A 25600-nucleotide genomic window follows, 5' to 3' on the forward strand; every position below is an offset into this window, starting at 1 on the left:
CTCAAAACATAGAGCTCCCATATGACCCAGCACCTCCACTACAAGGGAATTGAAAACACAGATCCACACAAAAACTTATACACATATGTTATATAATGGTCAAAAAGTGGAAACCACCCAAATGTCCATAAACTAATAAATGGATAAACAAAATGTGGTATATCCATACAATGGAATATTGTTCAGCCTTAAAAAGAGAATGAGTTACTGATCAATGCTTCAACATGGATGAACCTGGGAAACATCGTACTAAGTAAAAGAAGCCAGTCACAAAAGACCACATGTCATATGATTCCACTTCTATGAAATGTCCGGGATAGGCAAATCCATAGAGGTAGAAAACAAATAGTGGTTGGCTGGGGGCAAGGGTTGGAGGGGAATGGAGAGCACTACTAATTAATATGAGATTTTTTGAGGTGATGATAAAAATGTTCTGAAATTGATTATGGTGTAGGGTGTACAACCTTTAAGATACTGAAAACCATTCGGTTGTATACTTGAAATGGGTGGATTGTATGGTATGTGAATTATATCTCAATAAAACTATTTAAAATAAACCACTATAAAAGTATAAAAAAAAGTATACAAATTACAAATTCCATTACTGAAGGTAACTTATAATTCGTACTGAATATAGATTTGCGTCTTCGTATTTTGCTTACATACACTTTCCAGATTTACAGACATTGGTTCTGTATTGCTAGTCTTTTTTTTTTTCATATTTAGATATTTGAAACTAAAGACTTAATTGATGGTTGTTTACATAATTATGAAACATTCTCTGAAAATATGTATTTATGTTTGATGTTTTAGGAATGTTATGTTCATAACTTACTAAGGATTAGTGTGTATTTTCCAACCTTGAGGCACGAAATTCTGGAGCTTGTTATTGAAAAGCTACTCAAGCTGGATGTGAGTATGGAGTACTCGGCTTTTCTCCTCGATTTCGTTTATCGATTGTATTTGTCATAATCACATGTGAAGCAACAATAACGATGAAAAAGTCTGCAGTTCCACCCTCCTTGGATTCAGTTTTTTCAACAATATTTCCTGAACACTTACCTGTGAATGACGGTTCCATCTCTCACGTTTGGGGAAAGGCATTTATTAGTCACACAGATTTTAAAAAGTGCATTTGTTATAAATGCCATGAATGAAACACGTGTGTTATTATGAGATGTGAACCTAATGTAGTTGGGCATCAGGAAGGCATTCCTAAGGGAGTGAGGTTGAGATTTTTATACCTTTTCGGTATTTGGATTTCTTTTTTGAATTTTTTTACAAAGGCAAATTATAATCGTCAAGTAGTTAACTTCCCCCCACCCTGCAAGGTTTGAACTAAAGTGCGGCGGGAATGAAAAGGAACCGGTGGATTCTTGTGACATTAAGGGAAAGGTGAAATGGCCCTTGAAGCAGAGGTGGAAGTGGAGAAGTAGGGTATAAGGTAAAGGAGTCCTTCAAAGTTAGCTCCTGTGGAATGGAATCATGGTGTTGTCGTTAATGACAATAAGAAAAGTCAAGGGGAGGAAGTTCGAAGATGATGGGTTTCATTCTGGAAAAGTTGAGTTGCTGGGTGGAGAAGAGCAGGGACACTAGACAGAGAATACTTACTAAGCAGTTATAGCTGCAGGTAAGGGACTGAGGAAGAACCTGTGAAATGATGCAATTTAGGATAAGGGAGCAGAGGAGGGATCAGAAGTGAGAGGAAAGCCAAGAGTATGGATACTGAGGGAGGATCTGGAGGAAGGAAGGGCTTGATCAACAGCATCTCGTATTCCTAACATTTTTAAGGAGGATGAGAAATGTAAATGTCCTTGGATTTGCTTATTAGAAGATGATCTTTGTTGCTTTCTAAAGGGGGGTGTTGGTAAAGACGTATCAACTGCATTTCAAGAGTGCACGGATGGTTAGGAAATGCAGGCTGTTGTAGATACTGTGGGGTTTTGTGATGAAAGGAGGGGGATGGAGCCAGGGGTGAGAGAAGGTGTGTTTCAGGATTGGAGAGATGAGACTTGGGGGAGAAGGGAGATGTAATGAGGTAGGTAGGCCTCAGATGAGCCAGCAATTCAGCATGCTGGCTCATTGCTAACTTGGAGTTAGATCTCTCTGGTCAATCGCCTGTATAATCGTTGTAAAGTTTTTCTAAGATGTTAACTTTAAAGGACATTTTAGAGTATGTTTAGAAAGGAGGTCATGTATTGAATAGTAAAAAAATTACATGATTTGAGTAGTATGTAAACAAGATATTTGAAGTGCAATACTAAAATAAATAGAATTCAAATTGAGCTTGCATTTCATCATTTTTCTGTTTATTTGATTGATGATATTCTTAAGCAACATGTGTGTGGGTATCTGGTACATAATAAGACATAAAATAAATGTTGGATTTGTTGAGGCTGCCTGATTTAGAGCATCATGTAGTTCATGTTTACTTTATAGAAATGTATAGTAAGAGGGGGCTTGGCTTATAATCTTGTAAATTCTTTAATGGTCCACATCAATTTGTAGGTTTTACCCGTAGTTAGTGTTTTATGGTGCTATATAAGGTGCAAATCTGAACACCTCTAAAGTGTGTATATCAAATGAGTTTCCAGCCCCGAAATAACAGGTATATTTTAAACGCCTTTATTCTTTTTTTTTCCTTTGTTATCACGTAGGTGAACGCATCCCGGCAAGATATTGAAGATGCTGAGGAAGCAGCAGCTCAAACTAGTGATGGGACAGATGCCCCAGAAGGATTGTTTAACATGGTCAGCATTTCTTAATAAAGGAAACAGATACAACCCATAATTGTAGAGGGCAGGAAGGGACAGCTAATGGTTCCTCATCTTTTTCAAGGCAATTAAAAGCTCGGAAATCATTGAAAATTGAAAATGATTTCTTACATGCACAGTTGACTGCTATTGTTACTTATTGCCTAGTAGAGTTGGTTTATTTCCAAGGCTTTGAATTTGGGTTTGGAGTTCAGTGTGTTTGCTTTGTGTTTTTTTTCCCTTGGAATCTTAGGTGCTTATTTTGTTTGTTCCACATACTGTTTGTGAAAGGATGATAAACAGAAAAGTGTACCCGTTTAATTTTTGTGTTTTATAACTTGTATGCCTTAAAGCAGTACTTCTCTGCTTGGGGTGGCCTCTTAGGTTGGGTTCACTGGAAGGGGAGTGTGAGCCAGGGATTCATGTGCTCTTGGAACAAAGGGTGTGAGGAAGCAGGAAAAGGCAGGGGAAGGAGTTAGGGGAGGATTGGTTTCAGTTGGAAAATAGCCATAACCTGATCCCTCTAAGAACTCTGGAACTTGAATATACTAGAGTTGGTCCTAGCTTGAGGTCAAGGAGATGACCTCTTGTGACCCCTTGTCCTTCAGTCACTGGCTCTGAGGGGGAGGGATGAGAGGGAGTGGAAGGGCAGCCCTGGCTCCTGTTCTGTTGAGGGCAGTTCTCTGGAGGAGGCTGCTGTGAGCTCTTGGCAGCCAGCACTCACAGCAGCAGGGGCATGGATGTCCTGGCCTGGAGAGGGGACCCTGATAGCAAGATTGCTTACCACAGTGGCGAAATCTGTCATGTTTGCATGGCCAGCCTTCACTTGGGCCCTCTAAATGGAAACCTGAGGCTGGAACACTGCACCTGTGCTTTTGTTTTAAAACTGGGAGTGGTTATGATTCACATCTCTGGTAGAGAGCTCCTGTCTGGAAAGGTGTCCGTGGGTTTTCATGTCAGTTTTTATCTTTAAAGGATGAAGATGAAGAAACTAAGGGTGAAACAAAGGCTGATCCTGCACAGCTTGATCACATGGTCCATCCTGTAGCTGAACGCCTGGACATCCTGCTGTCTTTACTTTTGTCCTACATTAAGGATGTCTGCTACGTAGATGGTAACAGCCTATAATAATAACAACAGCTGTATGTTGAGCACCTACACTACACCTGCCTCTGTGCTAGGCATTTTCCATACATTATCTCTAGCGCTGGTAAAAATCCTATAGGAATCAGTATTTTGAGTATGAGAAAAAGAAGGTTTAGAGAGATCAGGTTACTGTCCAGTATCACATAGCTTGAAAATGGTGGGGCTGAGATTCAGGCTCAGTTATATCTGTTTTCAAAGCCCCTGATCCTTTCTCTGAATATTATATCAAAAGGTTATATATGGAGTTTGGTCAGTTTTAGGCAGGGATCAGATTACACTCAAGTTGCTCCAGGCATTTAAGAATGGTGCAGTAGACATTGATTTGCGGTCTTGGTGTTATGTATTGAGTTTAGAGGGCCTGCTCAGTAGGTTGTTGTGCCGGGTGTTGGTACAGTCATGAGCAAGCTGATGTGATGCTTCTTGCCCTCATGGAGCTTTTAGTCTAGTGGCTTTGCCATGAAGAAAACAATTTTTTTTCTGTTCATGTTGATTGCTAAGATTTAAGAATGAAATCAGTCACTCAGAATAATAGTACACGAATCTAAGTTGACTGCGTTACTACTGTAACTTTTTTCCTGTTATAAAAAAAGTAAATGTTGGCTAGATCAAATGTGGGAAATACAAGAAAGGTTAAAAAAGACAAATAAGCACAGTCCCGCCATTCAGAGAACTGTTACCAGCATTTTGATATGTTTATTATTTTTTCCTTTTCTGTTAGTGTGTGTATAATTATGTGTGTTTCTTAATTTAATGGATTTGGGGTCACACTGTGTAGGTATTATTTCATAACCTGCCTTTTTCACCTAGCTATTGTGAACACTGTTTTCATACAATTCATTATTCCCCTCAAACACAATTGTTAACTGATGGAATAGCATTTCTTCATGTGTGAACACTGTTTTCATACAATTCATTATTCCCCTCAAACACAATTGTTAACTGATGGAATAGCATTTCTTCATGTGGATTTAATAGGTCTTTATTTTTTTCTCATTTTATTTATTTACTTTTTGGGTGGAGGAGGCATTATAAATAACAGTGTAACGAACATCTTTGTGCGTGTATCTTTGGTTTTTTGCTTCTAGTAAATTCCTAGCAATAGAATTACTGCCATAGGGCTGCTGCTACAGGAATTGTAAAATCATCCTCCAGAAGGCTTGTTCATACGTAAGCCCCCACAGCACAGCGCAGTGTGTGAGGTAAAGGCCTGCTTCCTTGCCAGTATTAGATGATTAGTACACCTGTAAAGAAAGATCTGCACAAAGTAAAAATGGCACTTCTTTAAATCATTGTTTAATGCGATTGTGTTTCTTAATGGTATCGTGTCTTTTTAACAAAGTTGGCAAGTTAAGACAGTGCTAGCTTGGAAATTGTATTTCTGAAATGCCAAATTTTTCCCCCAGGTAAAGTTGATAACAACAAAACAAAAGATTTATATCGAGATTTGATAACCATCTTTGACAAACTCCTGTTGCCCACCCATGCCTCCTGCCATGTACAGTTTTTTATGTTTTACCTCTGTAGCTTCAAACTGGTGAGTAAGAATGTCATTAACACCATCTTGGCTTATCTTTTTTTTTTTTTTTTGCTCACTAAACATTTTTTCCCCTAAGAAATGGGGGTGGAGGGAGACCATAAATTCTTTAGGTGAGTATTTCTGATTCTTTTTCTCAAGCTCTTCATTTCCTCCGTATCTCTAAATCTCATTCCCTTCTCAACATATGGAAAGAGCAGAAGGAATTGATTTTGCCACCCGTCAACTCAGCCAAGAGCTCTGAAAATGTCATCCTGCGTCCACTAGGGGGTGCCCTTCCTTTTCGTTCACGCCCTTATTAAAATCTCATCTCTGGAACATTTAACTGTTTGTTTTTTTTATTGTCTCTCAGAGTTGAGTCTTAAATAACCCAAACCAACTTTTTAATCTAGAATTTTAAATCTTTTTAGGCTTTTTGTGGAAAAAAAATCGTGGAAGGTTCTTCTCTTTTGTAGCTTCCTGGAACAGTCAGGAGAGTATTAGTGATGGGTAAGAAGGATTAAACTCATTCTACCCAGAAGTGTGTCTTAATAGTTTTTGAAAAGAGTTATTTGGAGGAGGGAGAGGACTTGCAGCCTTTAATAAAGGACAGCTTAATTGGTCTGTTTTTCCCCATAATTAGTGGAAGATAGACTATAGTTTAAGCCACAGTTCTGCTTCTGGGTGAGATCAGTATATGTAGTCAAAGACTGGAAGAAAACCTTGAACTCTGAGGTACTGTAAAGGAATTCCTTGCAAGTGTAGATGATCACCGGTTTCTAATGCTGGCTGAGCATCAGAGTCACTGGTAGAATTGTTAAAATAGGCGGATTCCGAAGCCCTGTCACAAAACCTACTGAATCTGTACCCTCATTGATTTTGATGCTTGACCAGCTTTAGGATCCATTGGATTATTTAACACCTGGGATGCCTTTTTGTTTTTAATAGTATTTTCTCACGGTGTTTTAAAACAAGCACCATGGTAACTTTACTGATTATTTAGCAGTGTAACTGAGGTATTAGAGCTTTTCCACCTTGGTGAGCTAAAATCAGAATGTTAGGTATTAAAGATCAGATCAACACCTTCTCTTTTTATAGGGATTTGCAGAAGCATTTTTGGAACATCTCTGGAAAAAACTGCAGGATCCAAATAATCCTGCCATCATCAGGCAAGCTGCTGGAAATTATATTGGAAGCTTCTTGGCAAGGGCTAAATTCGTTCCTCTTATGTAAGTAACCTAATTTTCCAAGTACTTTTTCATATTATGCTTTAAAAAGATTATAGCATTGTCTCAAGCTAGAGAAATACCTACCTTATTTTTTGGTCTGCCTTTACTAGTGAAGAAACTGCTCTCCTGCTCTTTAAGAAATGTTGATATTTCCAAGAGGCAACTTTAAAAAAGTATCTCCTTTTTTAGATATAAAGCCTCATATGTAAAGCTTTTGTCATCTGTTCTGTATGGTTGCACTTCATGAATAGTGCAGTGTTGTATACTGTTGTGATTCTTTTTATAGGTTTGTCATTTTTCATTTGCATTCCGAATCAATTGTATCTGTTAAAGGTGAAGAAAAACCCTTTTAAAGGTAATAGAAAGACCTACCCAGGAGGGCCAGCTCTGGGCCTGTTTCTTCCAGTGATCTGTGAAGGTGTCTTTGGGGCAAGGATGCTGTTAAAAATCCTCCCAACAACTAAAAGTCATCTGGCCATTCTGGCCCTAAATTGTTGGCCTCAAGGTTTCATCAGGATCCCATAGGGAATGGTGAAGGCAATCAGACTGTCTATCCTTTATAGGATGTTGGTAACATGCCCCATACTTTGGCTATAGCACCCGTGGAAGGCTGGGAGGCCACTGGAGAAGCCCTTCTGAGTTGACTAGGAAGAACGTTCCCCATCCCTTGGGACTTTATACATCCCTACCAGTTCCTAGAAAGTCCGAGAGGCTCTACCTTGTATAAGTGGAAGGTGGTTTTCCCACCCATCGTTTGCTTCTCTTTTATGCCAAGGGGTGGTATATAAAGCCTTGAGCTTATTTTTCATAGCATATAATGATAGGCAGCTATGTTATTGTGTCTCACTAGTTTTTTTATAAAGCAATTGAAGTTAACTTAAATTTTTCTTTTCTCTAGTACTGTAAAGTCATGCCTAGATCTTTTGGTTAACTGGCTGCACGTATACCTTGATAACCAGGATTCGGGAACGAAGGCTTTTTGTGATGTTGCCCTCCACGGACCATTTTATTCAGCTTGTCAAGCCGTGTTCTACACTTTCGTTTTTAGACACAAGCAGCTTTTAAGTGGAAATCTGAAGGAAGGTCAGTGAAGAGGGTTGTAAGAGGGATGGACACAGATTGGATTTTCATTGTGTACTTGTCACCCTTTAGAATGGCTTTTTAATTTTTTTTTTAAAGAATTTAGTGAAAATTCTGGATCCAGAAAATGCACATGCACTCAGACTGTTACAGATACTGTATTTTACCAAACAACACGCGTTGTACATGTTTAGCCAACCACACAACGCCCTTAAGCATTATTTTCTTAGATGGACTATGTGCATTATATGTGCGGGCACATTATTTACATGGGTGCAGTATTTGTGAAAAACTACAGTAATTTTACACTTTTATACGCCTGGCGGTTCAGTGGTAGAATCCTCTCCTTTCATGTGGGAAACTCAGGTTCGATTCCCAGGCAGTGCACCTCATGTGCAGCCAGCACCCATGTCTGCGGAGGCTTGTGTGCTACATGATGCTGAACAGGTTTCAGCAGAGCTTCCAGATGGACTAGGAAGAAAAGCCTGGCAATCTATTTCTAAAAATCAGCCAATGGAAGACCTATGGAGCACAAAGGTCTGATCCACAACTCATCATGGGAATGATGCAAGACTGGCAGCGTTTCTTTCTCTTATGCGTGGTGTCACCATGAGCTGGGGGCTGACTACACGGCAGCTGGAAGAGCCCCTTGGGCCTTCCCTTTTAACAGTTGGTGGATTCGAGGTTGAGAACCCCCACGTTAGAGGGTGTCATCTTAAGTAGATGTGAAGACAGTTTGTTCAGAGGTGAGGCTAAGCACTTGCTTTTTGCTCTCTGTGCACCCTCTCCTTGTCCCTGTAACAGTGCAGTCAGGCGCAGGTATCCTTCCCACTGTACAGAAGAGGAGACCAAAGCACAGAAAAGTAGTTTGCCCAAGAGTCACATACTTGAACCCAGATAAGGCTGAATCTAAAGCTGGTGGTCACGCAGTTGTGCTGTACCTGAAGAGTTGAGAATTCATATGCCAGTTTTTAGTTTTGCTAATTTATCATTTAAATCTATCAAATGAAGCTTGTTAATTAGATGAGCACATTTTAGTTGATATAGTTCCTAAGAACAGTGTAATTAAAGCAATTTGTTACTTCATTCATTTTCATGAATAATTCAAATGATTTAATAGGCTGTTTCCTCTAAACCAGAGTTCCTCAGCCTCAGCACCAGCATCATTTGGCCCGGGATAATCCTTGGTTAAAGGCGGCTGTCCTGGGCATTGTAGGATGCTTCTCATCCCTGGCCTCTACCCCACTAGATGCCAGTAGCAACGCCCCAGCCTCAGTTTTGAAAATAAGAACTGTCTCCAGACATTGCCACATGCCCTGGGGGGGCACAATCGGCCCTGTCTGAGAACAACAGCACTTAACCGAAACTTTTATACGTATGTATGTGTTGTATGTATTTATTTATTCACATTCTGCATACTTCTAAAAAGATGTTCGGGTTAAAATTAGTTATACGAAGCACAAGTAGTAGAGTAAGGCTTTCTGGAATGGCTGAGAGGTTAGTAAAATCTCTGCCTTTGTATAAATAGATGGCAGGCATCTTGGTTAAAGAAGATAGGTTTTTCTGTAAGTCATGATATTTCATTTACATCACTTCTATCAAACTATACATCAAAGAAACTCCTTTTAAGAAAAAAGTACTTACGCAAGTTGGTCTGCTTGCCTGTGTGTGCAGTGTCTTTATGGAACCTAATACAGGAGAGAATTAGAGTAGTTAGTTCCAGGACAGTGATTCTGAGTTTTCCTTCTATCTCCAGAGTTTCCTTGTAAAGAAAACTGAAAATACCAACAACTAATAAACACACATGAAGATGATGCTAACCTTCACCAATAATTTAAGATGTACAAGTTAAATGGGGTTGCTGGGTTTTGTTTTGTTGCCTGTCAGGTTGGCCTACATGTATTGAAGGAATCCAAGGAGGAGACGTTTTTACAGTCATAATCTTATAACCACATGTGATGTTTAAAAATTTTGCCTTCTCAGGAAGATTTTATGATTTCATCTTAGTCAGCTGAGATCAAATCATGTGGTCTTTTTCTTTTTCCCCTATATAAACTCAGCATATGCTAAGTTTACCAGTACTTGAATTCCAAACTGTCATATATAGACTTACAGCTCACTAGGAACATAAATGTCATACTTCCTGGGTCTTCAAAGAGTAAACTGCTTTCTAATAGGCCTTTAAAAAAAACTGAGTTGTAAACAAGTGTGGTTAGCTTACTCACATTTTTCTCGGCAATACATGTGTGACTTACATGTACCTTTATTTAAAGCTTTTACACAAATTGTTTTTAATGTATGAAATAATCTGTGCTTATAAATACATCTTGTTAGGTGCCGTCGAGTAGATTACAACTATAGCAACCCCATGTGACAGAGAGGAACTGCCCCATAGGGTTTTCTAGACTATAATCCTTACAGGAGGAGATAGATCACCAGGTCTTTCTTCCATAAGTCTGCGGGTGGATTTGAACCCCCAACCTTTTGGTTAGCAGCTGAGTGCTTAACCATTGTGCCACCAAAGCTCTTTTTAAGTTGTATTTGTATCTTTAAAAAAAACCTTTTATTTTTTTAATTGAAGGTTTGCGGTACCTTCAAAGTCTAAATTTTGAACGCATAGTCATGAGTCAGCTAAACCCTCTGAAGATTTGCCTGCCCTCGGTAGTGAACTTTTTTGCTTCTATCACAAGGTAAGTTGCCTACACTTTCTTGGAAGTTATTTAAAAGGAGATTAGTGTTGATATTGTAAAAGTCCACTGTATTTCTGTGAAATTAATAACGATAACAATACAACATTAAAAAAAAAAAGATAACTCTGTATTCTCGCAGGAAACACTGCATTGAGGCTATTGTTTTTATACTTTGATGGCATTGGAAGTTGATACTACTTTTTATCCGAAGGAGATGATTCAGCAGAAGCCAAGGCACTTTGACATCAGTGAGGCAGCTAGTAAACTGAGAGGTACAATCCAAAGGTGCTTATGTGTTAGGGAAGAGACCCCTGTCATAATAATAAAAATAAATTCAACATGAGACAGATGACCAATAGGAGATTGGTTTAGTGAGAGACCACATCATTTCAGGCCTTGTAGCTATGGCTAATGCATAGCATTTACTGCGTGCCAGGCACAGTTCTAAGCACATCACATGGAACTCATTTCATCCTTACACAACTCTGTGACTGTATTATTAATCCATCTTTATAAATGGAAAAGGAGCCTCGGTGGCAAAGTAGTTAAGTGCTTGCTGCTAACTGAAAAGTCAGTGATCTGAACCCACCAGCCACTCTGCGGCAGAAGGAAGCGGTAGTCTGCTCCCATAAAGATGACAGCCTTGGAAGCCCTACGGGGAAATTCTGCTCTGTCCTATGGGGTTGCTATGAGTCAGAATCGACTCAATGGCCACAGGTTTGTTCTATAAATGGGGAAACAGGCACAGAGAAGTTAAGTAACTGGCCAGAGGTTGTATAGCTAAACTGGCAGAACTGAGATTTGAATGCAGGCAGTCTGGCTCCTCTGGCTCCATCGGAAGTGTCTTGTTACTCTGCTTCATGTAGGAAATGAATTGGAGACCATTAGCATTTAATCAGTATTCAGGCAGGACCACAGTTTAAAATCCTCAGCAGGTGAGCATCTGTTCAATTAGAAGACAAAAATGATTCCTTTTCATTCCTTAGTCCCCTCTCATTCAGCAGCTGTAATTCTCCTTTGCGGAGCATGTAGTTCAAGGTGATGAGAGCCTGTCTCTCCTAAGATCTCAAAAATGATAATAAAGGATTAAGAAAAGGAATAACTGAACCCACAGCCAGCAAGAGCAGTTAGTGAGAACATTTCCCAGGCAGGGATTATATAGGCACCTGGAAGAGTAAGGGCTGATGAGGCAAAGCAGAGACAGCTGACCCTGGAATATACTGGGAGTAGGGGTTGAGGGCTACAGTTGATGAGTGCAAGGCTCTGGATTTGGGGTTGGCATGTGTGACTGAGGTTAGGGGTCAGATGTGAAGCCAGGAGCAAAGGATCAAAAGAAAGGTCTGTACACAGGACTTTAGGTATCCTTCTGTAGCTACGGGTTTTGCTTGCTTAGTGTTTTGAAATGCATCCATATTGACGCCTTTGATTTTAACTGCTATGTAATGTTCTGTCAATATTTTACATTGATTCTCTTGTTGGGATTTAAGCTGTGCAAGTTTTTCAGTGTTGGCAACAGTGGCTTAGGAACAGCTTTCTATGTGGGTCTAGTGCACAGACATAGGCTTCCTTGTCGCATACCGAGAAGGGCAGTTGCTGGGCTGTAGGAGATACACATCTTCATCGTGGCCCCACAGACTTTTCTCCAGTGTGGTGTTGCTCATTTACACTCCCACTGGGAGCAGACTGTCCTTGGCTAATGGAACAAAAATAGATATAATGTTGCTTAAAGTTGCAATAGTGACCTGAGGAGCAAAGAATACATATCTGAAAAACTACTGTGGGAGGGGAGGACTGAACATAGAGTGTGGTGGAAGTGACCTAAATTCTCATCTCAGAAGTAGTCACTGAATGGTTTTTAAAGTTGCTAAGTTATATGGATGTAACCACAAAGAGTAGAAAACATAATGACCCTAGTTTTTTGTTTTACAGATTCTTCTGTGTATCTGCTCTCCCTCATCAATGCCTGTTTTTGTCTTTTTTTTTTTTAACTAGTTTCTCAGTTCCTTATTCTGTCAACCCCACATCCCCCAGTAAAGTCCTAATTTTTTCTTTATCAACAACCAAGCCTCTCCATCATCAACTGTTCCCTCTCACTAAATCTCAAATCTCTTTTTTTGCCAACCCCTAATTCTTTTTCACACAGTGAAAGGAGAGAGAGAAGGCTGTATAATTATGTAAATTAGAGTTGTACTTTGCAAACATTGCAGTTTTGGTGATTAATGTAAACCCAGTCTCCTAGAGCTTCTAAGTGACAGCCATGTTTTCTTTCTCCTCATCAAGTCTGTAAATAGTAGACACTGAGAGCTGTTCCCTAATTTAGCATTATTTTCTGCTTTGTGTTATTTTTTCTTGCTCTTGCTGTGTTTGGTAGTATCTGTGTGGTCCAGTCTAGTTGTCACACACAAACAGTCAAGTCCCTGTGGAGTAATTCCAGCATGGTAATAGTTCAGTCTATTGTCTTTTTGGTGTCCACAGTAAATACCAGCTCGTCTTCTGCTACACCATCATTGAGAGAAACAACCGTCAGATGCTACCAGTCATTAGAAATACAGCTGGAGGGGACTCGGTACAAACCTGCACAAACCCACTTGACACCTTCTTCCCCTTTGACCCTTGTGTTCTTAAGAGGTAGGTACTCCTAGACACTTGATGCTGTCAGCGGTAAGTTTAAATGTAATACATAACTTGCTTTTCCCAGGTTTGGGATTCAGGGCTTCTGCCTCACAGGTTGTCCTTCCTGAGGTGTGCCTTAGAGTCTCGTGGTCTCCTTTCACATATGCCGCAGGCCCAAAGTAGCAAATGATTGTTACAGTGTACTGGGTGCTGTAGCCACATGGAGGGTTGTAGGTCTTTACCTTAGTAAGAGCCCAGGTTGACACCAAGAATGTTTTTGTTTGTGGGGTTTTCTTTAAAGCTGTTGTTTTAAATATATAAGGGGGTGCCAGTAGAGGCACCAGGATAGGGAGAGTACTGCCTTTTCTTAGCTCAAATACTTCCCTGCCAAGTGACTTGTTCCTTCCTCTAGAGACCACATCCCATACTATTGCACAGGATAAACGAAAGTGGTTTGTCTAGATAGGCAATTCTGGAAAACCACTGTGCGATCTTAACTTTGCATTTGTATAACTCAGTGAATTTTTGGTTATTACACATTTCTAACTAGAGCACTTGGGATTGTCTGGTCCCCAGATCTTGGTTGGCTAAAACCAGATTAGTTGTTTTTCCCAGATTTCTTTTTAGTAAAAACCTGTAGCAAGATAAAGGAAGTTCCAGAATATTACTTAGTTTTTAATTTGGGTATACTGTAACTCAGTTGTCAGTTGCAAAGTGTAGAAACAGTTTGGCCTGGAAATGAAAAGTTGATAAAGATTCATCTGTATGGGTGGATGAACCTTCAAAAAGCACCACATTAGTTACCGTATTTACTTATAGTGCTTTTGGCATTATGATTGAGCCATAGTTTCTACTTTCCCGATTTTGCGAAGCCAGTCTTATGAGAAAAGAGCTTAAATACATTTTGACCTTCATAGTCGTATTTAACTTGACATTGAAATCTCATTTAACTGATGTGTTTTTTGTTGGCAGGTCAAACAAATTCATTGATCCTATTTACCAGATATGGGAAGATACGAGTGCTGAAGAGCTACAGGAGGTTAAGAAACCCATTAAAAAGGTGAATTTATGATTCAACGCACTTTCTGGGAATCTCTTTTGTGGTTACAGATCGTAGTCAAATGGTAAACAGCAATCTTAAACTTAAGCAATAAATACTGCGTATCACGTGATTCTCCTTTGATCAGATTCCACGCCCAGGTTATTTTTTCTTATGAAAAGAAGTGTCGAACTTTTGATTAATTTTTTAAACCACACATCACATCCAGGCTTTGAAGTGAAGGCTAATTGAGTATTGACTGAACAAATTCGATTCTTGTTTTGTTTTTTTTAATGATTGATTTTTTGTGTTGTTGTGGAGAGTCTGCACAGCAAAAGCATACAGTGTAGATTTTTACCACTTGATGGTTACCGTGTCGCCATCTCGAATTGCCTTATGTTGAAGTTACACCAGTTGACTTTTTAGATCTCCCCATACAGATCTGGAGCACTCCCCGCTTTGCCCATCAGTGATAAAATAGTAGGAGCCCTGTTCTGTTTCTTCGAAGCACACTTATTTCCGCATTAAAGGTCATCTTTAGCCTGCCTGTCTCCTTTTCTCTTTTATAGTTTGCATTTGGCAGGGGCGGCAGAGGCGGCATTCATTCATTCACATTGTGTGAGATACTAGGGCTATGTAACATCAATGGAGGCATGTCATGTTATTGACCTTAAAATTTGCTCAAAGTCTAACTTTAAACAAATAGGAACAAAATGTGGTAGAATTATGAGCGTGGTTCCTAATTAAGAAGAGCATATCAGAGGGAGCTTTTGAAATTTTCTTCACTTTCATCTTTGCAGAAGTAGAACATTCCTGAGGCAAGGGGTTCTCGGGAGCTTTTCAGACTGCCACCTTTAATCTTACTGATAATCTCTGTTCTTCACCCAGGAGATAGTAGAAGATGAAGATGACGATTTTTTGAAAGGTGAAGTACCCCAGAATGATCCTGTGATTGGGATAACACCAAGCTCCTTTGACTCACGTTTCCGAAGTCCTTCAAGTAGTGTGGGCTCCCCGCCGGTGTTATACATGCCAGACCAGTCCCCTGTGATCTCAAGGATTTGTGATTGAGATGCAGTGTTTTCCCATCGTGCCCTTCAGTACCAAGGTTTGGGCATCACGTTGATCTAGAACAAGTACGTGCCCTGAGCATCTGACATTTAAGTTAGACTGAATCTAGGGCCTGGACAGGTGTGGGTAGTTTGTGTGGTTTTTTTTTTTTTTTTTTGCTTTTCTTTCCCTTTTTGCTTCCCTTGCAAACAAAAGGAGAAAAGACTGAATATCATGTGCAATGTTTTACAGTGGGATAAATGTTGACGGCTTTGTTTAATATATATTTTTGTGTATGTGTTACGGCTCTTGGACATAATTATTGAGAGTTTTCTAACATCAGCCGTATTTGAACATTTTTCGTTGTCAGAGCCATAGTCACAGGCTTTGTGATCTGATTTATTTTCAGTGAAAAATCTTCGAGGACACTATTTAAAATCTTTAACTAGAATGTGTTTACTTTGGCTACATGGTTGGCCTGCTGCTGTAATTGTATTTGTGTGTTGGGATCTCAGTGGGGCACAGAGAAAAGGATATAGGAGGAAAGTAGAGAGACAAAGCTAGTCTGGGTGGTAGAAGTTGGGGCAGGCACTGAAGGAGATCTCTAGGGACTTCAAAGACCAGCAAAGGCCAGGAAGGGAGTGAGGATTTAGAGAAACAATCACATGAATTGTACATTTATCCAGTATAAAAAAAAATAGGCTTAAAACAGATTTTCAGGTAATTTGCAATTCGCATTGATGCAAAGTAGGGTTGGACTTTTATAAAATACTTAGTATTTTATCCTTAGACTCTCAAGAGTACTGTTTGAACTGGAACTGCTTATTTGTATTAGAATGTTAAAGCAGGTTCTTTGTGGCCAGCATTTGTTGGTCATTTGGAGAATTTCTTTGCACATGAAAAAACTTTGAGTCGGGTCAAAGTACTGTCCAACAGTGGAATAGACTTGTTAGCTATCATAGTCTGTGGTTACTACCGCAGCCTCTAAGGGCCCTTCATAGCATGGATTCAGCTTGGTGAAATCCTACTCTGGTGAGGCTCTTTGTGTTTTTATAACTAAACCCCAAGAGAGGAGAGGCTGAGACAACCTCGCTTTATAACAAATTTGCACAAGCACTGCTAGAATCATTTCGAAGCTCATGCATAAAATTTAGCCTCATTCTTTAGTTTGTACTTTTTTGTTTACTTGTGAAAGTAGACATCTTTAAACATATTTATTTTTTTTCTACCTTTCCATTCTTTATTTAAAGGCCAGCAATATTTTCTTGATCACAAATATTTTGTAATTAAATATTTTCTTTTTGTGCTCTTGTATAATTCTACTGATGGCAAATGTAGAATTTGAATTTCAATCTGTAAATATCTTTTTGGAAAACAGACATTTTTATTGCTTTAAAAAGTTTTGGATATTGGTAATTTTCTTTCAGTGATTTGGTGGAAAGTCATCTGAGAAACTTAAGGATTCTCTGTTTTTAACTGCTGACAAAAAGTGGGATTTTTGTATACTGGATAAAATGAATAAATGAAAAATGTCTATGGAAGTTAACGGTAAAGTGGGGTCTTTGTGGATTGGAAAGTAGTTTTAATGTAAGAGGATATGTTTACAAACAAACCTCTTTTATTTCAAAGGAATTTGAGAAAAAAATTCATCATGAAAATAAAACGACAACATGGTTAATCTGGAGCTTTGTTCTTATGCTAATGAAGTGAGGTACCCCAATAAATAGAGTTGTCGTAAATGTTCTTCTGATGTCTGCATGTCTCTTACTGATCCAATGTATTAAAGCACCATTTTGCAATGGGAAAACCATTCCTGAGACTTCACCATCACAAAGAGGAAATACTGCCAGTGTCACTGGGCGTATTCAGAAATAAATTCTCTTAGTTATCTAGTGCTGCTATAACAGTGGATGGCTTTAACAAAGAAAAGTTTATCCTCTCACAGTCAAGTCCAAATTTAGGGCATCAGTTCCAGGGAAGGCTTTCTCTCTCTCTCAGCTCTGGGGGAAGGTCCTTGTCCTTAGTCTTCCCCTGACTGAGGAGCTTCTCAGGCACAGGGACCACGTGTCCAAAGGATGCATTCTGTTCCCAGTACTGCTTTCTTGGTGGTATGAGGTCCCCAGCTCTCTGCTTCCTTGGCTTTTATCTCTTGAGAGGGACAAGGTGGTGCAGGCCACACCCCAGGGAAACTCCCTTTACAGTGGATCAGGGAGGTGACCTGAGTAAGGGTGGTGTTACAATCCCACCTTAACATAAAATTACAATCACAAAATGGAGGACAACCACACAATACTGGGAATCATGGCCTAACCAAGTTGACACATTTTGGGGGGGTCACAATTCAATCCGTGACAAATGATAAATGCTAATGATGAGGAGGCCTTGAAGTGTCAGCAGCTCTCCCTGATTGCATTCAGCCAAGGTGACTGAAGAACTGTTGCTGGGTTTCAAGGGAAGCAAAAATTTTTCAAAAAAAGTTTCTTCGAAGGAACATCTATGGGAAATCTTGAAAAGTATATGAAAACAATGGGATTTTTCTATCTCTTTAAAGCAAGCTTTCAGTGGGGGTAGGATTTTCCTGTTTTCTTTTGTTGTCCTTTGTGCTCTGGTTAGGTGTTCTTTAATGAGATGTAGCTAATTTATACAGGCATCTGTTCTTGTTGATTCCAACTCATGGCAACCCCTAAGTATGGTGAAAGAACCAGTGAGTCACTTAGAAGGTGTCATGGGTGTCAGACCAGACTTCTCTTCCTGGGTGACCTTGAGCGAGTTACCTAACTCTGTTTGAGCCCCACTTTTATTGAGCTGTAAAATGGAAATAACTAATACCTACTTAGGGGTGATAAGGAGTTAGTGAAAGGGAGGGTACATGTGGGGTCAGTTAACAATAGCAGTTGTTTGGCTATCTTGTGAGAAAGTCAGCTCTAGTTAAAACAGGAAGCACTTTCATGAAAAGGCCTTCTCAAGGCAAAGGTAACTTCCATTTCTGCCACATCACCTTGGTAATTTATCTTGGAAGAAGTGCAGCCAGAATGCTCCTTAGAAGCAAGGATGGTGACGCTTCGTCACCATCACATACCTTGGACATGTTATCAGAAGGGACCAGTTCCTGGAAAAGGACAAAGTAGCTTGGTAAAGTAGAGGGTCAGTGAAAAAAGAGGAAGACTCTCAATGAGATGGACTGACACAGTGGCTGCAAGTATGGGCTCAGACATACCAACAATTGTGAAGAGGGTACAGGACCAGGCAGTGTTTCATTCTGTTGTACATAGGGTGGCTATGGGTTGGAACCGACTCGATGGCACCTAACAACAAAAACCTCCTTGGTATGAACTTAAGACATCTGCACTGGAGAGCAAGGCCAGGGTGTAACCGCAGCCAGGTACTGCTTGTAAGAGTGGCTCTTAACCCTGGTTATGCCTTAGAATCACCTAGGGAGCTTTGAAAAACTCTATGTCCAGACCTACACAACCAATTAAGTCAGAATCTCCAGGGGAGAGGCTTGGGCATTGATCAGTTTTTCAAAGCCCTCTAGGGTTGCTATGTTCTGCTGCTATTCATAAGGTTTTCACTAGCTAATGCTTTTCAGAAGTAGACCGCCAGGTCCTTCTTCCTAGTCTGTCTTAGGCTGGAAGCTCAGCTGAAACCTGTCCACCATTGGTGACCCTGCTGGTATTTGAATACCGGTGGCATACCTTCCAGCATCACAGCAACACACAAGCCTCCACAGTACAACAGCTGACAGATGCGTGGTATAGTGCCAGAAGATGAGCCCCTCAGGTTGGAGGGCGCTCGAAAGATGACTGGGGAAGAACTGCCTCCTCAAAGTAAAGTTGACCTTAATGATGTGATTGGAGTCAAGTTTTCGGGACCTTCATGGCGCGACTCAAAGTGAGAAGAAACAGCTGCAAACATCCATTAATAATTGGAATGGGGAATGTACAAAGTATGAATCTAGGAAAATTGGAAATTATAAAAAATGAAATGGAACATGTAAACATCAATACCCTAGGCATTAGTGAGCTGAAATGGACTGGTACCTTTTGAATTAGACAATCATATGGTCTATGACAGGAGTGACATTGAAGAGGGATATCATATTCATCATCAGAACATCTTAAGATCTATCCTGAAGTACAACGCTGTCAGTGACAGGATAATATCCATACCCCTACAAGAAAGACCAGTTAATACAACTATTGTAATATATGCACCAAGCACTAAGGCCAAAGATGAAGAAATTGAAGGTCTTTACCAACTTCTGCAGTCTAAAATTGATCAAATGTGCAATCAGGATGCATTAATAATTACTGGTAATTGGAATGCAGACGTTGGAAATGAAGGATCAGTAGTTGGAAAATTGTGGCCTTGGTGATAGAAACTATGCCACAGATCACATGATAGAATTTTGCAATACCAACTTCTTCATTGCAAACACCTTTTTTCACCAACATAAATGACGACTATACATGTGGACCTTGCTAGATGGAATACACAGTAACCAAACCAAATGCATCTGTGGAAAGAGATGATGGAAAAGCTCAATATCATCATTCAGAAGAAGGCCAGGGGCTGACTGCAGAGCAGACCATCAATCACTCAAATGCAAGTTCAAGTTGAAGCTGAAGAAAATTAGAACAAGTCAACAAGAGCCAAAGTACATCCTTGAGTATATCCCACCTGGATTTAGAGACCATCCCAATAGATTTGATGTATTGAACACTAATGACTGCAGAAGAGTTGTGTGATGACATCAAGGACATCATACATGAGGAAAGGAAGAGGTCATTAAAAAAACAGGAAAGAAAGACCAAAATGGATGTCAGAAGAGACTGAAAATTGCTCTTGAAAGTCAAGTAGCTAAAGCAAATGGAAGAAATGAAGTAAAAGAACTGAATAGAAGATTTCAAAGGGTGGCTCAAGAAGACGAAGTATTATAATGACAAGTGCAAAGACCTGGAGTTAAAAAACCAAAAGGGAAGAACACACTGGGCATTTCTCTGAAGAAAAAATTCAAGCCTTGAGTTGCAATATTGAAGGATTCTATGGGCAAAATACAAAAATAATGGGCAAAATACTGAATGACGCAGGAAGCATCAAAAGAAGATGGAAGGAATACACAGAGTCATGGTACCAAAAAGAGTTGGTCGATGTTCAAACTTTTCAGGAGGTAACGTGATCAAGAACCGATGGCACTGAAGCAAGAAGTCCAGGCTTCACTGAAGACATTGGCAAAAAACAAGGGTCCAAGAATTGATGAAATACCAATTGAGATGTTTCAACAAATGGATGCAGCACTGGAAGTGCTCACTCATCTATGCCAAGAAATTTGGAAGACAGCTACCTGACCAACCGACTGGAAGAGATCCATATTTATGCCTATTCCAAAAAAAGGTGATCTGACTGAATGTGGAAATTATCGAACAATATCATTAATATCATACAAAAGTAAGATTTTGCTGAAGATCATTCAAAAGCAACTGCAGCAGTACATCAACAGGGAACTGCCAGAAATTCAAGCTGAATTTAGAAGAGGACGTGGAAGCAGGGGTATCATTACTGATGTCAGATGGATCCTGGCTGAAAGCAGAGGGTACCAGAAAGATGTTTACCTGTGTTTTATTGACTATGTAAAGGCATTTGAGTATGTGGATCATAACAAATTATGGATACCATTGCAAAGAATGGGAATTCCAGAACACTTAATTGTGGTCATGAGGAAACTGTACATAGATCAAGAGGCAGTCATTCAAACAGAACAAGGGGATTCTGTATGGTTTAAAATCAGGAAAGGTGTGAGTCATGGTTGTACCCTTTCACCATATTTATTCAGTCTGTATGCTGAGCAAATAATCTGAGAAGCTGCGCTATATGAAAAAGAATGGGGCATGAGGATTGGAGGAAGACTCATTAACAACCTGTGTTATGTAGCTGACACAACCTTGCTTGCTAAGAGTGAAGAGAACTTGAAGCACTTATTGATGAAGATCAAAGACCACAGCCTTCAGTATGGAATACACCTCAACATAAAACAAAAATCCTCACAACTGGACCAATAAACAACATCACAATAATTGGAGAATAGATTGAAGTCAAGAATTTCATTTTACGTGGATCCACAGTCAACACCTATGGAAGCAGCAGTCAAGAAATCAAAGGACATATTGCATTGGTGAATCTGCTGCAAAAGACCTCTTTAAAGTGTTAAAAAAAAAAAAAAAGATGTCACTTTAAGGACTAAGGTGTGCCTGACCCAAGCCAAGGTGTTTTCAATCGCCTCATATGCATGTGAAAGTCAGATAATAAGGAAGAGCAAAAAAGAATTGACACCTTTGAGTTATACTGGGGAAGAATATTGAATATATACCATGGACTGCCAAAAGAACGAACAAATCTCTCTTGGAAGAAGTACAGCCAGAATGCTCCTTAGAAGCGATGATGAGACTTCATCTCACATAGTTTGGACGTGTTATCAGGAGGGACCATCCCTGGAGAAGGACATCATGTTTGGTAAAGTGGAGGGTCAACGAAAAAGAGGAAGGCCCTCGAGAATATGGATTGACACAGTGACTGCAACAATGGGCTCAGGCATAACGATGACCATGAGAATGATGTACGACCAGGCAGTGTTTCACTCCTAGGTTCACTGTGAGTTGGCACCTAACAACAACAGAGTTGCTATGAGTTGGAATCAACTCAGTAGTGGTGGGTTTGGTTTGGTTGGTTTTGGGTGCTTCTGAGGTGCAGGCAGGGTTGAGAACCAGTCATTGGTTTACAATTACATACTCTTAACTACATGAGCATCCATGAAGTCCACCATACTAACTCTAATGGAATGCTTTCCTTTTGTACATTTCAGTCTGTGGGCATATGTATTGTATAGTTTCATGTATAATGTATACACTCATTAGGAATTTTTCACTATATACTACCAAGTTTCTACATAATCATAATCTTTTAATGGTTGTGATACAAATGTCACAATGTTGCTGTGCCGTGATCGAACTATTCCTTGACAGTTTAAGGTCATGATGACGATTGTTAACTATTACAGGTAGAGCTGCAATAACATCTTCCGTGCATAGAGGGTTTTGGTTTTCGTAGTTAGTTGTTTGGTTTTGTTTTCTACTTCTGGTGAATTATTTTTCTTGGATTAGTCATTTCCCAGGAGAGGGATTATGAACCTCATTGTTTCTTGCTACTTATTTACCATAGAATATTGTCATATACTTGTAGCACTTTATTATTTTAAAAATATTTGCCTGTATTTATTGTTTCACCCTTGCAATCAGTCATCTTGTGACATAAGTATCCCATTTTGGAGGCAATGGGCTTTGCAATGCTACAATTCATCCAAAACCAGAAACCTGCAATTACTTTCTCTTTACCCATAGACCACACTTTTCAGGAAGAGAACGCTGGGGTCTGAGGGGGAGGGGCTCACCCAATCCTTTAATACAAGGGCTGTTAACCTAGGATGTTCATAAACCTGAAATTGCTTGGAAAAAGATCTCCAAAAGCCAAAAATTAGTTCATGAAGGCAAATTGCTCCAAACCCAGGCAGGAGCAAGAGAACGTTGTTCTTTACCTTTGCACTTCCAGAATGCCTCACCTTTATTGACTGTTCTTTACTCTGCAATTCCAATAATAGTTTTTTTTTGTTTTTTAGTGATTATGCAAGGTCTGCTATATCCCTATTCTACAAATAAGGAAGCCAGTTCAGCTCAGTGAGGTTAACTTAAGGTCTCACAGTTGGTAATTGTTCACCTCGGATTCAAACCCTGGTCTTCACTCAGAGATTTCTACTGGGGGTTATTTAATTTTACCTGCATCACAGTGAGTTGTTTACAGTCCTATCTAGAAGTATATTAAAGCGATCGAGAGCAATAGCTTTGGAATCCTATTAAAAAAATTTTTTTAATTATTTTTTTGTGGTTTTTGAGAATATACACAGCAGAGCATACACCAGTTCAACAATTTCTACATGTACAATTCAGTGACATTGAGTACATTCTTCAAGTTGTGGAAGCATTCTCACCCTCCTTTTCTGAGTTGTTCTTCCTCCATTAACATAAACTCACTGCCGCATAAGCTCCTATCTAATCTATCAAGTTGCTGTTGTCACTCTGATCCTGTATAGATCTTAAAAGAGCACAGTGCTCAAGGCATTCTTTCCTAGATAAACTATTGTTTGGTTTTAGGAAGACTTCAAAAAAAAAAAAAAAAAGACCAGGTGACATTTTTTTTATTTAAGATTTAAAGATGATCTCAGGGCAATAGTTTCAGAGGTTCATCCAGCCTCCATGGCTCCAGAAAGTCTGGATTCCATGAGAATTTGGAATTCTGCTCTACATTTTCCCCCTTTTGATCAGGATTCTGCTATAGAATCTTTGATCCAAATGTTCAGTAATGATAGCCGGGCACCATCCAGTTCTGATCTCACAGCAAAGGAGGCTGTTGTTCATGGAGGCAGTTAGCCACACAGTCCATATCCTCCTCCTATTCCTGACTCTCCTCCCTCTGTTGCTCCAGGCAAATTATAAAAGTGGTCTTAATTTCAGCTTTACCACTTATTTGTATAATTTTGGGCAAGTTGCTTTATCTGTTTTAATACTAACCTCTAGGTTTGTAAGGGGCAAATAAATATAAGTTCAGAATGGGGACATATATGAGATGTCTTCTATGACCACTGTTCTTGTAATTAATTGAGTGGGACCTGTAAGCTGAGTGGGAGAAGTGGATTGTTGGTATTAGGGGGCAGACAGTATGAAGAGGTCCCTGGGTGGTGCAAACAGTTTGCCCTCAACTACTAACCTAAAGGTTGGTGATTTGAACTCACCCAGTGGTGCTGTGGGAGAAAGGCCTGGTGATCTACTGCCAAAAAGATTACAGCCAAGAAAACCCAATGGAGCAGTTCTACTCTGTAACGTGGTGTCGCCATGAATCAGAATCGACAAGATGGCAATTGGTTTGGGTTTTTGTATGAAGGAAAAGGAAGTGGAATACAGATGACAAAATTCTAATAAGTTTCTTTGTGTGAAGTGCAGCTTCTTCCTCATCTCCCCACTCACTATACCTCGTAAAAGGAAACTTTTGTTAATATTTGATAAAGCTTGTGAGTGGCCATCTAAGGTACTGCACTGGTCCCACCCCTTCTGTAGCAAGGGAGAATGAAAAAAACCAAAGACAAAAGGGAAAAATTAGTCCAAAGGACTAATGGACCACAACTACCACAACCTCCATAAGACTGAGTCCAGCACAACTAGATGGTGCCCAGTTACCACCACTGACTCACAAAAAAAGACCAGATTTACTGATAGCACAGAGACTGGAGAAACCCTGAGAGTATGGCCCACAGAACATCGTTTTAACTCAGTAGTGAAGTCATTCCTGAGGTTCACCTTTCAGCCAAAGATTAGACAGGGCCATAAAACAAACAAACAATGTAGGTTAACCATGTATACTAGACTAAATGCGCACACCAGCCCAGGGGCAAGGACCAGAAGGCAGTAGGGGACAGGAAAGCTGGAGGAATGGAAATGGGGAACCCAAGGTAGAGAAAGGGTGAGTGTTGACACATCTCAGGGTTGGCAACCAATGTCAAAACAATGTATTAATTGTTTAATGAGAAATTAATTTGCTGTGTAAACCTTCAGCTAAAGCACAATAAAAAAATTCTTTTGAGTAATAATTCCATGTTTTAGAAGAGAGCACCAAGGAAGAGACCTCTCACCCTGTACACCTACATGCTTTGGGTAGGGAATGTACTTTCAATTCTTGCTGATCTTTACTCCCAGGGTACCTAGACATCTATTGAGTGCCTACTGGATGCCAAACCAAAAACCAAGACAAACTCCTTGCCATCTAGTCAATTCCGGCTTATAGCGACCCTATAGGACAGAGTAGAACTGCCCCATAGGGTTTCCAAGGAGCAGCTGGTGGATTAGAACTGCCGACCTTTTGGTTACCAGCCTGAGCTCTTAACCACTGTGCCACCAGAGCTCCGTGTTATTGATGTTTTAGAAATGTGTGGGGCCAGCAAAGTTCAGGATCTATTTTCTTAGTTTATGACTGTTTACGTTTATTACACATTAATACAATCCTACGGAGGAGCACTGCGGCCTCCCAAAGGCAGATAGCTTGCGCAAGGTCATATAACTGAAAAGTAGCGGAGCAGGGATTTCAGCGGAGCAGTCAAATCCCAGAGTCCGCACTCGCGATAGGCTGGTGGATAAGGGAACTGAGCTAGATCTTTGAGAACTAAGGCACTGGAGGCGTGCGTAGCTCTTTGGGGGACCCTCCCCCTCACACCGCAAGCCCTTGGGACTGCATTTCCCAGCACCCCTAGTCGGCTGCGTCCCGCTCCCGGCGACCCTTCCTCGCACCTGGATTACATTTCCCGTGGGTCCTTGCGGCTCTGCCCCGGATTCCTCCGCCTCATCGGGCGGCACCGTGTCCGGACTCCACTTCCCGACAACGCCCGCGGC

General features: G+C 40.1%; 1 protein-coding gene and 1 long non-coding RNA gene across 4 annotated transcripts in view; one reads left to right on the top strand and one right to left on the bottom strand.

Annotated features, from left to right (window-relative positions):
- The window catches only part of RRN3 (RRN3 homolog, RNA polymerase I transcription factor), a 32141-nt gene extending 10775 nt beyond the window's left edge, over positions 1-21366 (top strand). The window contains exons 9-18 of one of the 2 annotated variants that reach the window (XM_003421885.4): positions 814-912; positions 2658-2750; positions 3729-3867; positions 5303-5433; positions 6511-6641; positions 7540-7724; positions 10303-10411; positions 12887-13039; positions 13997-14084; positions 14952-21366. In XM_003421885.4, coding sequence (XP_003421933.2) covers positions 814-912; positions 2658-2750; positions 3729-3867; positions 5303-5433; positions 6511-6641; positions 7540-7724; positions 10303-10411; positions 12887-13039; positions 13997-14084; positions 14952-15134 — 1311 coding nt within the window. In that variant the 3' untranslated portion in view covers positions 15135-21366. The remainder of the gene's footprint in view (positions 1-813; positions 913-2657; positions 2751-3728; positions 3868-5302; positions 5434-6510; positions 6642-7539; positions 7725-10302; positions 10412-12886; positions 13040-13996; positions 14085-14951) is intronic. The other variant, XM_023540914.2, reaches the window with a different exon arrangement.
- Positions 3954-25586, bottom strand: LOC111748516 (uncharacterized). Of its 2 annotated transcripts, XR_002784222.2 has the most exons (4): positions 25499-25572; positions 11990-12104; positions 9366-9409; positions 3954-5140 (listed from the first exon to the last, which is right to left on the bottom strand). It is a non-coding gene; the product is annotated as an uncharacterized LOC111748516 (long non-coding RNA). The 2 variants fall into 2 exon arrangements; XR_010323642.1 differs by lacking the exon at positions 11990-12104 and having other exon boundaries at positions 25499-25586.
- Positions 25587-25600: the final 14 nt, after the last annotated feature.

The sequence above is a fragment of the Loxodonta africana genome, chromosome 12 (assembly GCF_030014295.1).
Source record: "Loxodonta africana isolate mLoxAfr1 chromosome 12, mLoxAfr1.hap2, whole genome shotgun sequence".
Taxonomy (NCBI): domain Eukaryota; kingdom Metazoa; phylum Chordata; class Mammalia; order Proboscidea; family Elephantidae; genus Loxodonta; species Loxodonta africana.